The following is a 15,309-nucleotide window of genomic DNA, read 5'->3' on the forward strand; positions in this document are numbered from 1 at the left end:
CTGGGCAAATAAACTAAAGACAACGGTATCTACCAAGAGACCGTCACAAACTTTTACAAATCTACACATTTCATAGTGAATTTTCGAGTGGAATTGAATTAATTAAAACAATTGCCTAAGCATCTATTATATTATTATAGTTTTGTCAAAAACCAAATGTCAAAACTCTCATGTAGTTCCGTTGGTCCATAGTGAAAAACAAAGTTCTTGTTGAAAAACCCATTATAGTATAGGAAAGTATTCAAAGGAAAAAGTATACCAATTCAGAGAAAATTTAGCAGCATTCAATATTGTTACAATTTTGTTCCCTATTTTTTCGATCGACCTAAGCTCATAAACGACAGTAAAAAATTCAAATTATATTCGGTCATTTCAATATTCATTGGCCATACAAACCCGAATTCCACAACATAAAATCTTAAATTATCGGCTATTACCAAGTTAAATTCGATTCTCCATAGCCAACAGAGATGTTAATAATTCTTGAATGAACTATATTCATATAAACATTTCCATCAAAACATGTAAATTTGTTGACTATCTTGTCTTGTCTATGATTTTTCATTGAGTTGAATGTTTTCAGTGTGTCATCTTTTGAGAAATGGTGTAGCAGCTATATTCGGACCACAGTCTGCACACACCGCAAGCCACGTGCAGTCAATATGTGATACTATGGAAATACCACATTTGGAAACGAGATGGGACTATAGACTCCGTAGAGAGAGTTGTTTAGTTAATCTTTATCCTCATCCTACGACACTTTCAAAGGTAGAGTATACAAAATATGTTTTAAAATACACCTCTCAACAATTGATAGGGATCACTCTCCTTCCATTAATTTTTTTTGATAAGATACTTGATTATGTTCAGTTGATATACAAGTTTTTTCAAGAAAATGATGAAAAAACGATTTTCAATTGAAAATTTGATTAATTCTAGGTTTGAATAACAAAGAACCAAAATTGAATGAAGATACAATTCAAGGTCTCGGTGAGGCTAGTATTCGGTTAGTGACCCACGAGCTTGTCTCATGCATTCTACTCTTCGAAGCATACTTTCGATGGGACAATTCAGGAAATTTAAGTACGAATTGGTACGAATATTCACAAAAACGTTCTGAAGCTGCTTCAGTTTGTTAGTGGGTTGTTTTTAGGAGGATAGTTGTCTAGACACCTTTGCTTAGGCATGCTCGATGCTATTCATGTCTACGAGCTGTCCAGATCAATGAGCTTCCAGCGCTTCATAGACCAGGCGACTTCGGTGAGGACAGCCCTTTTCGTCGATCAAAATACCACATAGGCCATATGGCAGCATTACCATAAAGCATTTTCACTGTTTCATTACGCATCTACTTTCCATTATAGAACAAGAAGAGGATGATGATCTCTTACTTCGATACTATCTCAGTATCGAAAGAAGTTCAACCCATCCGATTTTTGGAAGTCGAAATGAGTAAGGCTACTACAGAAGAAGAACATTCACATTTCGAGAATGACCAGTCCAGAAGTTTTTGACGGTTTAATAAGAGACACTTAAACCTTATGATCACTCGAAATACACAGACGTCAGCGAAACTAAGATCATGAGCGCGCAGTGAAGCTGGCATTCGACGTCATAGACTTTGAAACAGAGACGAGGCCGTTAGTGGAGCTCAATTCCAATGGCGGTCCATATATTTGCGTGGCACATTAATCTCTGTTATTAGTTCACTTACGTGGCGAAGCTACATGCCAAGAGGATGTGAAAAATTGGTGAAATACAGCAAGTCGTCCGACAAGTGATGACGTAGATAAAGGCTAATGTTAAGCTATATTGACAGTAATATGGTATTTTCAAAAGTTCAATTCATTGCACGGCACCACCTAGTTTTATGTGAGATACGTCTATGCGAGGTCAATGTCATTGTGAGCGCTTGTGTGACGTACGAGGTGACGTATATGGCGGCAAAACCCGAATTCCAGATTATTTCTGATCTCCTATTGCTCCTCCTTAGCTGTAGTTTCTTGGCTGACGTTCTGATCCTAGCTTCAAAGGTCCACTTTCAGAATTAGGCGATATCTAAAATATTACAGGTCGCTCAACTAGACGGAAAGTTAGGGCAAACGGGCATTAATCATGTCCACCATTGAGACTCGGTAAATTATGACCATTCGCGAGCGATAACGATCAGTTGTACGAAATGCAGAGACAGCTAACCACCAATTTTAGAATAATTTTTCGTGTATAGTGTAACATCCTAACGGATATAATAATTGGAAATTTAGTGTCCTGAAAGGAGGACGGGTATTATTAATAGTACCCGTCCTTCTTTCAGGACACTAAATTTCCAAATATTATTTCCTTAGCGACGAACGCAATATCGGGCGTTTTTCACTTCCCGAGATATTGCATAAGACTCAAAACCGAGTCGTTGCGAAACATCGAGGGAAAAAGGAATATACGTAGAGATCTATTTTTTGAAAGAACTGTATGACCTGTATGAAAGGTAGTCATTTCTCCGCCAGATGTCACATCTGTTTGTTATATCTCAGATGTTGTTTCTGGCATGGAATATAAGTTCTGCATTTCATTTTGGTTGTCATCATCGATCTGAGTTATGGGGTACTGATGACGGCAAATAAGCCAGAAACCGGTCTACCTACTACTCTTTCGATTGATGACGACACGTTCCATGCAGTTCACTTCTCAATTTAGATTTCCTACTAGTCCACTTGTATTATCCTAACGGATATACGAGTGGTTTATTTATGGGAGAATTCCATACGCGATCCATATCAGTTTGTTGAGCAGCGTACGTTGTAATTCTTCAGTTTGCAACGTTCCCTTCTCGTCGCGTCGCGTCAACTCTAGTATGTTCAACTATATGGTATCAACTATATAGTTATTTTTGCCCGAGAAATCCACGTTATTTTCGCTTCGAAACCTGAGATGTATATAAATTTTGATGTATTTCGAAGAAATTCATTCGATTTCGTACAGTTTCTGTTTGAAATTTTTGTATATATTTGTTTCGTAAAAGATTCAAAAGAGGGTCAATTTATAGTAAAAAAACCTGGGTACAAATCTTGAAAAGCAATTCATATGAGGCAAAAGTTCATTAGTGCCTGCAAAATATTAAACAAAAACAAAAACCTTTTTTTCTCCAACTTTCGAAGTATTCTTTGGAATCCTCCATTGCTAATTATTTCAGTAGACAATCAGTAGCTCCTAGTTGATCCCTTCTATTATCCATTTCCGTACCCATAGCCTCTTATCATTCATCAAGATATATTCCTCCTCAACTTCTTCTGAAAAAGCCGTCAGAATGAGCTTAATTCGACCCCCAACTCGAACAGTGCGAATGCGAACGATTTTTGGATAGTAGCGGTCATATAAGCTACTAAATTACTCGATACTATGCTACCAAACTACTAGCCTGGTCTAAACTAGGTACTCACTCATTTAGTTCAACGTAATTTTCTTTGGTGGAAAACTGACGAGCTTCTTCAAAGTGTAACATTTCACCTAACTTTAATGACTCCGGATTGAAGGGTCGAAGAGAACATTTCGAGTTACATACGAAAGATTGGTACACCGACTAAACAAAAGTGTTCAAAGAAAAACATTTCTGGCTTGTGTGATTATTCAACTCTTCACTTCTGGGTAAACATTCGACAGAAACGGAAAATTTGTTTGATATCCCTCTACAAAATCATAGTATTATCATTCAGAATGGAATAGGTGCACTATTTTCAACAAAGAATTAGTAACTGATCCTTCGAATAGATTTCCTGGTTTTGATCTTCCCAGGAAAATATGGTGTATTCTGAATCGTATAAGAACAGGTCACGGACGTTGCAATAGCATGCTTTTCAGGTGGAATTCAGTTGAAAGCCCTAGTTGTGAATGCGGGGAACCAGAAGAAATCATAAATCATCTAGTTAAGCATTGCCCAATTTATAAATTTCAGGATGGTTTTAGAGCTATACAAGCAGTTTCCGAATTTTTTTTTGAATTGGGTTGTCAATTTTAGGTCAATCTGACATATGGAATCTAATTTTATTATTTTACGTTTTTCTGCTTTTGTTTTCTCTTTATTTCAGATAAATGTTCCTGTTATCTTGGAGAAGACTTTCTGGATTTTCCTTTTTGTTGGAGAAAGAATCAATTTTTGCAGTGCGAGATGCCCTTCAATATGGAATATTTCAGCTTATTTCGTGAACAATTACAATCCACTACACTCACGGGGAGAAAGGGTTTTTTTACTGAGGTTTTTCCCTAAGCTCTTGTATCATACACCAATTTGTATGGTACCCCGTTACACTAACCTCCGCTAAAACTGTATCTCATACACATGCTATAATTATTGTTTGCTGTTCAAGATTGTAATGCTCTATATCAAAAGAATATATATATATATATATATCATTCAGAAAAATTATCATGTCTGTGTTGATACTATCACAGAAATTATTCAACATTGAAATGGCACGAAAAAATACGTCTCCTTATGAATTTTGTTTTCGACTGAATAATATCAACTTGAACCTTTGTAGGCCTATGTGGATCTAGTGAAAGCCTGGGGATGGAAATCGTTTACAATAATATACGAGAATAACGAAGGTTTAGTAAGACTTCAAGAGTTACTCAAAGCCCATGGTCCATATGAATTTCCAATAACAGTGCGACAACTTAACGGTGGAACAGATTACAGGTATTTTTTCGATTAGTTTTCATATCATAATTCAAGGCAATTTGGATAGGTCATTGAAATCATGAACCCCCTATAGAAAATTATACATTGTGTATGAGGTAAATAAAAGAATTACTGGGTTTTTCGGAAGTTGAAACTTTCAATGTATGATACAATTACAATCATCAAATCTCACAGGATACAATAATACGTTCAAATTAAATCCCAACAGAAAGTTAAGGTTATAAATTGATTTTTTTGTCTATCGAATTCAGTTATTACACAAAATTTTTGGATGTCAGACAAATCAACTGATTGATTACTTTGGCTGTGACGGATATACATATTGAGAAAAGAGTAAAGCACATGCTCCAACTGTTCAATTTGATTTCAGAAACTTTTTATGTATATTTGAGTAAATTGTCATGCATCCTCCTATTTTATGCCAGTAATGGATAGAAATTTTGTTGCTGAGGATACTAGGGATATAATTAAGGTTTTTTCATCGGTGTTTTTTTGTTTTCACCTTACTTATGAATTAGTCACAAACATTCGACTCAAATTGAAGCAACGGACGAGTTCAGGAACGTTTGCCAACCTTGTAAATAATAGAAAAAACTCTTTCAAAGGAAACGTATTTTTTTTAAATTATATTTGTGCATTTGGATTGCTTTCATGATTTTACAATCCTTGGAATGTCACCGGCTCTCAAATCTATGTGATATAAAATAAAATTTATATTGGATTTTCAAGTTTTGACATTATTCAGGTGTTCTTTTCGTGAATTATATTTATGATTTCATCAACAGACTAATAATTTATTTATTATCAGACTATGGTTTCATCACAGAACTCCCATAGACCTATAATACATGGACGCACTGTCACGTGACTTTTCAGTAGATCGAGAGGTTGGGTGCATTAGAGAGAGAAGGGCTTATGCGTTCTAATCGAATAAGAAAGAGATGAACTGATTCCGTGTGGGCAATGTCAAAATCATATTTGACGAAGACGTTGCCCACAAGGTGTTCATACATTGAGTATTATTCACATTATATTTATTCTTGAATGAAACTCACATAATTTTTATATTTTCCATTTCGAAGGAAGAAGTGTGAAAGCTGCAAGGCTAAAGTCATAATAATCCATTTATTTCCTATACAGGAAAAAACCCAATTATAAGAAATTAGATGAAATAAAACATTATATCAACTACACCTAGAAAAACTAAATGTACATTTGAGCATTACACCATCAAATGAGAGAAAAGAACAACTCAATAGACACTTCACACAATATATTGCAGAATAGTTCAACAATACCTAACAGAGAATCGAAGTTGCCGTCACAAATCCTAGATATAAAATTGAAAGTTCGGCACATTAATTCAATCGGAGGTACAAGCAAATAAAAAGTTCTTGTGATCTTAAATTCTGCCTTCTTACTGTGAAATTGAGCATATAGCTCTATTATTGGAGGGTAATCAATTATGATATTCCAAACATCAAACAAAAATTTCACTGCTAATATTTCTCTTCTTACCTTCAGAAAAAACAGCAAATCTATTCAAGCTCCGATTATAACTTCATCTTGAATAGATATGCTGTTTTTTCGAAAAATTTCAGGATTTTCCTTGGAATAACAAAATAAATTGTATTCCATATCATTTGGAGTTAAGAGCCGACGACCTTCTTAGGATTGTAAAATGCTCAAAGCAACCGAAAGGCACAAATATTATGAAGAAAAAAACCTTTCCATTGTAAAATTTAAGTCAAATATTTACAAGGTTGGAAAACGTTTCTGAACTAATCCATTGGCATGAAGACAAATATTCGGCTGAACACTATTGATAAGATTCTTTCGACGCCAGGAAATCGTCCAAATGTCGCCTAACCCGAAAGCCGGACGCAGGGTAACGCCATCGAACTGTTGGAAAGCGTTCTTCTAGATATACAACTATATGAAATAGGGATGGTGAGGCGGAAATCATTAAGATTTGTGATCGCAAAATATAATATATTTTTTTATGGAAAAAGAAATTGTTCATTAGGGTTTTAAGACTTCTGAAGTTTTTGTACAGTTGAGTTAGTGAGCTGAATTGCTGAATATCAATATTTGCAATGACTAAATCTTCTTGGACTTCACTTAACTGTATGAACATTCTGAAGTAATGATTAAATTAAAATAAAATGGATTCACATGATATTCTCGATGATTCGAGGATTGAAATTAATATGATATTTTAGGCCCCTTCTGAAGCAAATCAAGAATTCTGCAGAATCGCATATCGTTCTCGATTGCTCGACAGAAAGGATATATAATGTTCTGAAGCAAGCACAACAAATCGGCATGATGAGCGACTACCATAGTTATCTGATCACATCATTGGTGAGTTATTCCATTTATATCTGTCTAATTTGTAATTCGAATAAATTCCGCGAACTCGAACCTCAGATTTATGTGAAAAATCTTGAGTAAGCTTCTTCTACACTCATTACCAAATAATTATTTGACGAGCCTTAATATTGAAACGAATACACTGGACCGAAAACTAATGGGACATAAAAAGCAGATTAGCACAAAATTGCATTTTACGCTCAACTTGATGTATTGTGGAAAAATTAAAAAACTGTGCCAATGTATAAAAGTTTGAAAGTCGCTGTAGTTTTACTTGAGGATGGGTTCATGCCTAGTATTCTCTTGAGCTCGAGATCCACTAAAAACCCTTAACTGCTTCTTCATAGGTTCCGGCCATTTTGCCTATTAACCGGTTGACTCTGGGTTTCTCACACGATCATAGTCGTGTTGATAGTTGTATGCTGCCTATGCTTTTATAGGTTAAGCTCTTCTTTGGTTACTTAAAATCCTTAAATGATCTCTCGGTCTTCGGTGGTAGGTTCTTGACCTTCTAGCTTCTTCTATTGGATCGTAGTCGACTTATCTTCGTAGTTCCTCATTTGGCTTTGTAATAAATCGGAATAAGAGAATTCGAATTAATTTGGGATAATTGAAACGATGTATCGCTAGTAGCTTCATACATTGTTGCAGCAGAGCTGCGAAGGCGTTGGAAATATGATACTTTGAGGCGCTAGAAATCAGACGGTATTAAGTCGCGGGAGTTTAAATAATAACGTGATCCATAAGAGTTGAAAGTGTTTTTTTTCATGACACTCAGTAAGGAGATCTGTAATTGATTCCAATATCCGATGATAGGGACTTCAGAACGGGTGAAAACGGTCAGTCATGTTGATTAAGGAAATTTATTAGTCTGGAGACCCTGAGAGGAAATCAGTTCGCAGAATGCGACTCAGCAAAAATGTGCAGTGTGTAAAATTCTTCGAATGTAAGAGTATGCGAGGCTACAACTCGTCGCAGATGGTGTTTGGCAGACTTGACTGCAGCCTCCCATATTCCTCCAAAATGGGGAGCAGCGGGCGGATTGAAATGCCAGTTGGTCCCTTCAGCAACAAGAGTTCTACAAATATTATCTATGAAGGCAGTAGATTTTTCAAATAATTCCCTAAGTTCTTTATCAGCTCCAACAAAGGTTGTCCCACGATCACTATAAATATCGGAGCAAAATCCACGCCTAGAAGTGAACCTTCTGAAGGCAGCAATGAATTCTTTGGATGAGTAACCAGAGACCAACTCTAGATGTACAGAACGTGTGCCTAAGCAAATGAATAAGGCAATATAACCTTTATAGGTTTTTTGGCCTCGACCAGGAGAAGCTCTTATGTTGTAAGGCCCGGCATAATCCACACCAGCCTTAGGAAAAGGACGGCTAGGTCGAGTTCGAAACTCGGGTAAATTGCTAAACTTCTGATACATTGCGCTTTTTCTGTATCTCAAGCAAGAATGACATTTATGAATTATGCTTTTCACCAGCTGTCGTCCACGAACTATCCAAAAGTCTCTTCTTAGTGTGGCAAGTGTTAATTTAACACCACCATGCAAAGTTTTAGAATGGTAAAATTTAACAAGAAGTGATGGTAATGGCGATTCAAATGGCAAAATCATAGGATGCATTTCTTCAAATTCCAGAAATGAGTTCTGCAGTCGACCACCCACTCTGATCAAACTCTCACTCAGAAAGGGGTCCAACCTCAAAATTTTGCTATTTTTTTGTATTGGGCAACTTTCTCTCAGCAATTTGATCTCTTTCGAATAATAAGATTGTTGCACTAAATAAACCCATGCTAGACGAGACCTGTTCAATTCATGAGTGTTCAATTCTAAGTTATAAGAAGTCTGAACGTTTTTGAACCAACTGAATGAAAACATTGTGCACTTGTGAGATAAGTTGATTTTGTCCACCAATTTACTGAGAAATCGTAAAATATGAGCTGTAATTCTCAAGAGTTTCTATACACTTAAAAATCTCTCAAGTAGATCCCAAACTGGTTTAGGATGATATGATACCAAAGTAGAGGTGAAGCTATGATTATTAATTAGCGATGAGCGGGGACTCTCAACTGAATTTTGAGAGGTGGATGCAAATGGTTCATTATCTCTAGACAGCCATTTAGGACCTTGCCACCATAACTGATAGTTAAGCAAGTCACTTGGCTTCAGACCTCGAGAAATACAATCAGCTGGATTTTCAATTCCTCTGACATGTCTCCAAGAAGCATCAGGAACCAAAGTATGTATTTTGGAGCACCGATTCGCAATGAATATAGGCCAACGTGAAGGATGATCATTCAGCCAAAACAAGACATCAGTGGAATCGGACCACAGATGTACGTTACAGTTTTTTATGTGTAAAGCATCAACAACTCTTCGAGAAAGTTTAGCTAGCAGAGTAGCTGCACACAACTCCAACCTGGGGATAGTAAGTAAGGGTTTTATAGGAGACACTTTTGTTTTAGCTTGAAGTAAATTCACTACAACCTCATTTCCATTGATAATACGAAGATACACCACAGCTCCATAAGCAAGTTTTGAAGAATCAGCAAAACCGTGGATCTCGCAGAGGTTAGCATCAGGATTATAACCCAACCAGCGATCGAGTTTGAGACCATTTATAACGCAGAGATCTCGGTACCAACACAGCCATTGCCTGGTCATGTCAGTATCCAACTTGTCATCCCAATCGATTTTATTAATCCAAAGCTGTTGCATGAAAATCTTTGCTGTGACAATCACAGGGGAAAGCCAACCAAGAGGATCAAATAGTTTGGCTATTTTAGAAAGAATAACCCTCTTAGTGATATTCATTTCGTCGCAGTCAGAGGTACTTTCGACTCTGAATATAAAACTATCTGTTTCTGGATTCCAACCGAGACCGAGAATACTGAATGAACTACTATCAGTAAAGCTGTAGGACTGAGAGTTTGATCCCTCACAATCACAAACGTTATATAGGAGATTATTGTCATTAGCTAACCATTTATGTAAAGCAAAGCCACCAGAGCTACAAATATCAATAAGCTGTTTTTGCTTGAGTAAGGCTTCCTGTAGCGTATAACCTCCTGAAAGTGTGTCATCCATGTAAGTCTCATCTTGTAAAATACTTGCACCTAATGGGAAAAGATGTTGTTCATCCTTGGCAAGCTGTCTAGTAACCCTAATAGCTAAGAAAGGGCTAGAGACCATACCATATGTCACCGTTTGAAGCTGCCAAATTCTTATTGGTTCATTCGAATTGAACCTCCAGAGTATACACTGAAAGACTTGATCGCTGGGATGGATCAATATTTGACGAAACATTTGTTGGATATCTGTAACAAAAACGAATTCGTATTTTCTCCAACGCAGAATTAACGAAGTTAAATCGGGCAACAAATTAGGACCAGAATAAAGATGATCATTTATTGAACAATCATTCAATGCTTTAGCAGAGCCATTGAACACAGTTCGCAGTTTAGCTATGGAGTTACTTCGTTTCAGGATCCCATGATGGGGCAACAAGTAACGAACATCAGCAGAATCGTCTTCACTCACTCTCTTCATATGGTTTGAGTCTATATAGCTTTGCATAAATTCCCTGTAAAGACGACCAAATTCAGGATCTTTTTCAAATTTTCGCTCCATTCGTTCCAAAGATCTTTTAGCAATATCATATATACCAGGAAAGCTCAACATAGACTTGTCATCTATCTTGAATGGCAATTGAACTATATAGCGACCATCTGGCGTACGAGAACAAGTATTAGCAAAAAATGTTTCGGTTGCAGTTTCATCAGGAGTAAGATGTCTTTCAATTTCGGTGAATTCCTCCAATGCAAAAAATTGAGATAAAAGATCTCTCACCTACATCTGATCATCAGAAACCTGCAGAACTGAAGGCGAGCATTCTAAACATGAACTTGGCGTATTCCCTGATACTATCCACCCAAGAAATGTCTTCATAGCTACTGGCTCACTTGGTTCACCACGTACAATTTCACCCTCAATAATTCTCGCATGTATAGATGAACCCAATAGTATTTCTATTTGTCCCCTGTTAGCAAAAAAGGGATCAGCAAGAACAAGATGATTTATGTGTGAAAAGGCAATTTCACTACTATCGAGATTAGGTGCATAAGAAGTTATTCTAGGAATAACAAAAGCTTGAACTGAGCAACAAAAGTCTGAGTTGAACCGAGGTTTCAGAGTAAAAGTTACTAATTTGCGACAAGTGTAATGTTTTCTTCCTCCAACACCCGAAATTGGCAAATTAACTGGTTGACACTTCAAGTTGAGTCTTTGATATAAAGTTTCAGAAATAAAGGAAGCTTGAGAACCCTGATCTATCAGAGCCCTAGCAATAATTACATTATCATCATCAGAACAGACTTTCACCATAGCCGTAGAAAGTAAGACGGTATTTGGAACTCTACATTGATTAATAGTTATGTTTTTGGCAATGGAGCAATTTATTGATTGCGAAGTAGAAGGACCAGAATGTTCGTGGTTATCATTCAATTGCAAGCTTGTAGGAACTGAGTTATTTGAATCGTTTTCAGTATGAAGAGAAGAATGATGTTTAAATTGACAAATCTGACAACGTTTCTTAGAAGTGCAATTCTTAATATTATGGTTAGCAAGGCAGTTTAGACAACGTTTCTGATTGAGAACAAATTCTTTACGTTGCTTAGGGCTTTTCTTCTTATAACTATCACAGTACATGAAGAAGTGATTTTCATTACACAAGAGACACTTATTTGACTGACTCACCACTTGATGTACTCTGGTATTAGAAAACAAAATTGGTTTTGAATTTTTAGGTGGCGAAGAATGGTTAGAATTGGAGAAAGTTTTATTGCTATCCTCTAATGCTTCCAGAACAGTAACTTGATTTTCCAAAAAGGTCATCAATGAAGCAAAAGTTGGGGGTTCCAAGGAGCTCGAAACGTTACCTAAATGTTTTTCCCATTGTTTGCGCGTTTCTGAATCTAATAGAGAAACAACATGATATACCAAAATATCATCCCAAGTGTTGACAGGACCCTTGAGCTAACGGGGTGCTGATGCCAGAAATTATTTTCTTAATTTCGAAGGAAGATTCCTTCTTCATCGCTTTCATAGCAAAAATTGAGGATAAATGGGATGTAACAAGGCGACGTTTGTTTTCATATCTGTCAACTTTTTCCATGCAATAGCAAAGTTCTCTTCAGTAATCGCGAAACTGCTGACGAGGCGAGCTGCATCTCCCTTTAAGCTTAATTTCAAATGATGCAATTTTGTGACATTAGATATATTGGTTTTTTTAACAACCAACGTAGTGAAAAGATCTCGAAAGGATTCCCATTCATTAAAATTGCCCTTGAACTTAGGTAGTGAAATTGGTGGCAATTTTTCTGAATCATCGAGTTTAACGTTTTCAGATTTCACTACTGGTGCAGTTGACTTTGGAAGAGAGTCTAGAAAGGATTGAAATTCAGAGCGTCTTTCTAAGTAGGATTGTTCAGCAATGTCAAATTCATTTTGTTTGAAATAACTGGATTTTTTTATTTCATCACTGATTTCACGCAAGATCTGATAATGGTTTGTTTCGAACTTTAACCAAATTTTATCTAAGTTTTCCATTCGAGTTTTGCAATTACTCAGTGTCATTTTTGAGGCACCATCTTTTTTGAAATTTGTGTAAGACCTCGCTATTCTAGCAGATATAGATTGTTGCTCGATCAATAAATCAGCCATTTTGTTCAATAAACGGATAATAGGAATATGAAAAGCAGAAATAGCAAATAAAGCAAAGCAAAAGCAGCACCAGAAAACTCAGCCTTACAAAAGCAATATAAAATCAAACAATTTGCAGCAATTATATGAAAGTTGAAAATTTCAAAGCAAATATGAAACAAGCAAAAGAAAATTTCAAGCTTATTCGATTATTCGATGAATAAGAGCGTAATTCAGATACTATCTATCATGAAAATTCAAATCATATGTGGCATTACAATCGTAAATATTCAAGATAAACAATGAAAATGATGAAATATATGGTTTGACAAGTGAAAGCAAATCTTTCTAATGTCCAGCAACGAGTAGAAAAAACATACAGAGTTCTGCAACAAGTGAATATTCAAGGATTTAAATTAAGTTATTCACTGCATTATTTTCTTCCAAGAATGTGAAAGACAGAATTCCTGAAACGATGATGGAAAGTTGGTTACCTTATGGCCGATGATAAGATAAACTTCTTGACGAATTCTCCAAAATTATGTTTCCTTTCGCCTTAGGGCATCAGGTAAATTAATGCTCAGGAAATTAGTAAAACAGCATGAAGAATATGGCTCTTTGTTTCTAGGTGTGATATTTCCGACGAAACCAACAAGCAGATGAAAATATGAATCTCACCAATCCAATTAATTCGCTGATCGGTTGATTAATTGACAGACTAATTGACCATATGACTGTCTTGAAATCGTCGTTGAAAATTCCGTGAATCCAAAGCAATATTCAAAATTCGGCACGACTGGACCACTAATGTTAGCAATGGACTTTATTTATTGCGAATCGGTGCTCCAAAATACATACTTTGGTTCCTGATGCTTCTTGGAGACATGTCAGAGGAATTGAAAATCCAGCTGATTGTATTTCTCGAGGTCTGAAGCCAAGTGACTTGCTTAACTATCAGTTATGGTGGCAAGGTCCTAAATGGCTGTCTAGAGATAATGAACCATTTGCATCCACCTCTCAAAATTCAGTTGAGAGTCCCCGCTCATCGCTAATTAATAATCATAGCTTCACCTCTACTTTGGTATCATATCATCCTAAACCAGTTTGGGATCTACTTGAGAGATTTTTAAGTGTACAGAAACTCTTGAGAATTACAGCTCATAATTTAAGATTTCTCAGTAAATTGGTATACAAAGTCAACTTGTCTCACAAGTGCACAATGTTTTCATTCAGTTGGTTCAAAAACGTTCAGACTTCTTATAACTTAGAATTGAACACTCATGAATTGAACAGGTCTCGTCTAGCATGGGTTTATTTAGTGCAACAATCTTATTATTCGAAAGAGATCAAATTGCTGAGAGAAAGTTGCCCAATACAAAAAAATAGCAAAATTTTGAGGTTGGACCCCTTTCTGAGTGAGAGTTTGATCAGAGTGGGTGGTCGACTGCAGAACTCATTTCTGGAATTTGAAGAAATGCATCCTATGATTTTGCCATTTGAATCGCCATTATCATCACTTCTTGTTAAATTTTACCATTCTAAAACTTTGCATGGTGGTGTTAAATTAACACTTGCCACACTAAGAAGAGACTTTTGGATAGTTCGTGGACGACAGCTGGTGAAAAGCATAATTCATAAATGTCATTCTTGCTTGAGATACAGAAAAAGCGCAATGTATCAGATGTTGAGCAATTTACCCGAGTTTCGAACTCGACCTAGCCGTCCTTTTCCTAAGGCTGGTGTGGATTATGCCGGGCCTTACAACATAAGAGCTTCTCCTGGTCGAGGCCAAAAAACCTATAAAGGTTATATTGCCTTATTCATTTACTTAGGCACACGTTCTGTACATCTAGAGTTGGTCTCTGGTTACTCATCCAAAGAATTCATTGCTGCCTTCAGAAGGTTCACTTCTAGGCGTGGATTTTGCTCCGATATTTATAGTGATCGTGGGACAACCTTTGTTGGAGCTGATAAAGAACTTAGGGAATTATTTGAAAAATCTACTGCCTTCATAGATAATATTTGTAGAACTCTTGTTGCTGAAGGGACCAACTGGCATTTCAATCCGCCCGCTGCTCCCCATTTTGGAGGAATATGGGAGGCTGCAGTCAAGTCTGCCAAACACCATCTGCGACGAGTTGTAGCCTCGCATACTCTTACATTCGAAGAATTTTACACACTGCTGACGCCTGCTTGAACTCTAGGCCTTTAACGAGTTTGCACGATGATATTAGTGACATACAGCCGCTTACTCCGGCACATTTTTGATTAATTCACCTTCTTTCATCGTTCCTGAACCTTCTTGTTCAGATTTCAGAATTTCTCCTTCTGAGAGATGGAAAATTGTTCAGCAAATGCTTGCTCATTGGTGGAAACAATGGTCGCGAGAATATCTGCAGTCACTTCAAGTTAGAAATAAATGGCAGTTCAATCAACCTTCTCTTCAATCGAATGACCTTGTTTTGATTACAGCTGAAAATACTCCCCCCGCCAAGTGGCCTTTGGCACGAGTTGTAGAAGTATTTCGTGGT

General features: G+C 36.6%; 1 protein-coding gene across 4 annotated transcripts in view; it reads left to right on the forward strand.

Moving 5' to 3' along the window:
* Positions 1-15,309, forward strand: part of LOC123317996 (glutamate receptor ionotropic, kainate 2) — a 227,011-nt gene that overhangs the window by 58,826 nt on the left and 152,876 nt on the right. For 3 of the 4 annotated variants that reach the window (XM_044904641.1, XM_044904642.1, XM_044904643.1), the window contains 3 exons: positions 584-768; positions 4,536-4,693; positions 6,919-7,060. In XM_044904641.1, the coding sequence (XP_044760576.1) occupies positions 584-768; positions 4,536-4,693; positions 6,919-7,060 (485 nt within the window). Of the gene's footprint in view, positions 1-409; positions 525-583; positions 769-4,535; positions 4,694-6,918; positions 7,061-15,309 lie in introns of those variants that run through there. The other variant, XM_044904644.1, reaches the window with a different exon arrangement.

This window comes from Coccinella septempunctata, chromosome 7, assembly GCF_907165205.1.
Source record: "Coccinella septempunctata chromosome 7, icCocSept1.1, whole genome shotgun sequence".
NCBI classification, from domain to species: Eukaryota; Metazoa; Arthropoda; class Insecta; order Coleoptera; family Coccinellidae; genus Coccinella; species Coccinella septempunctata.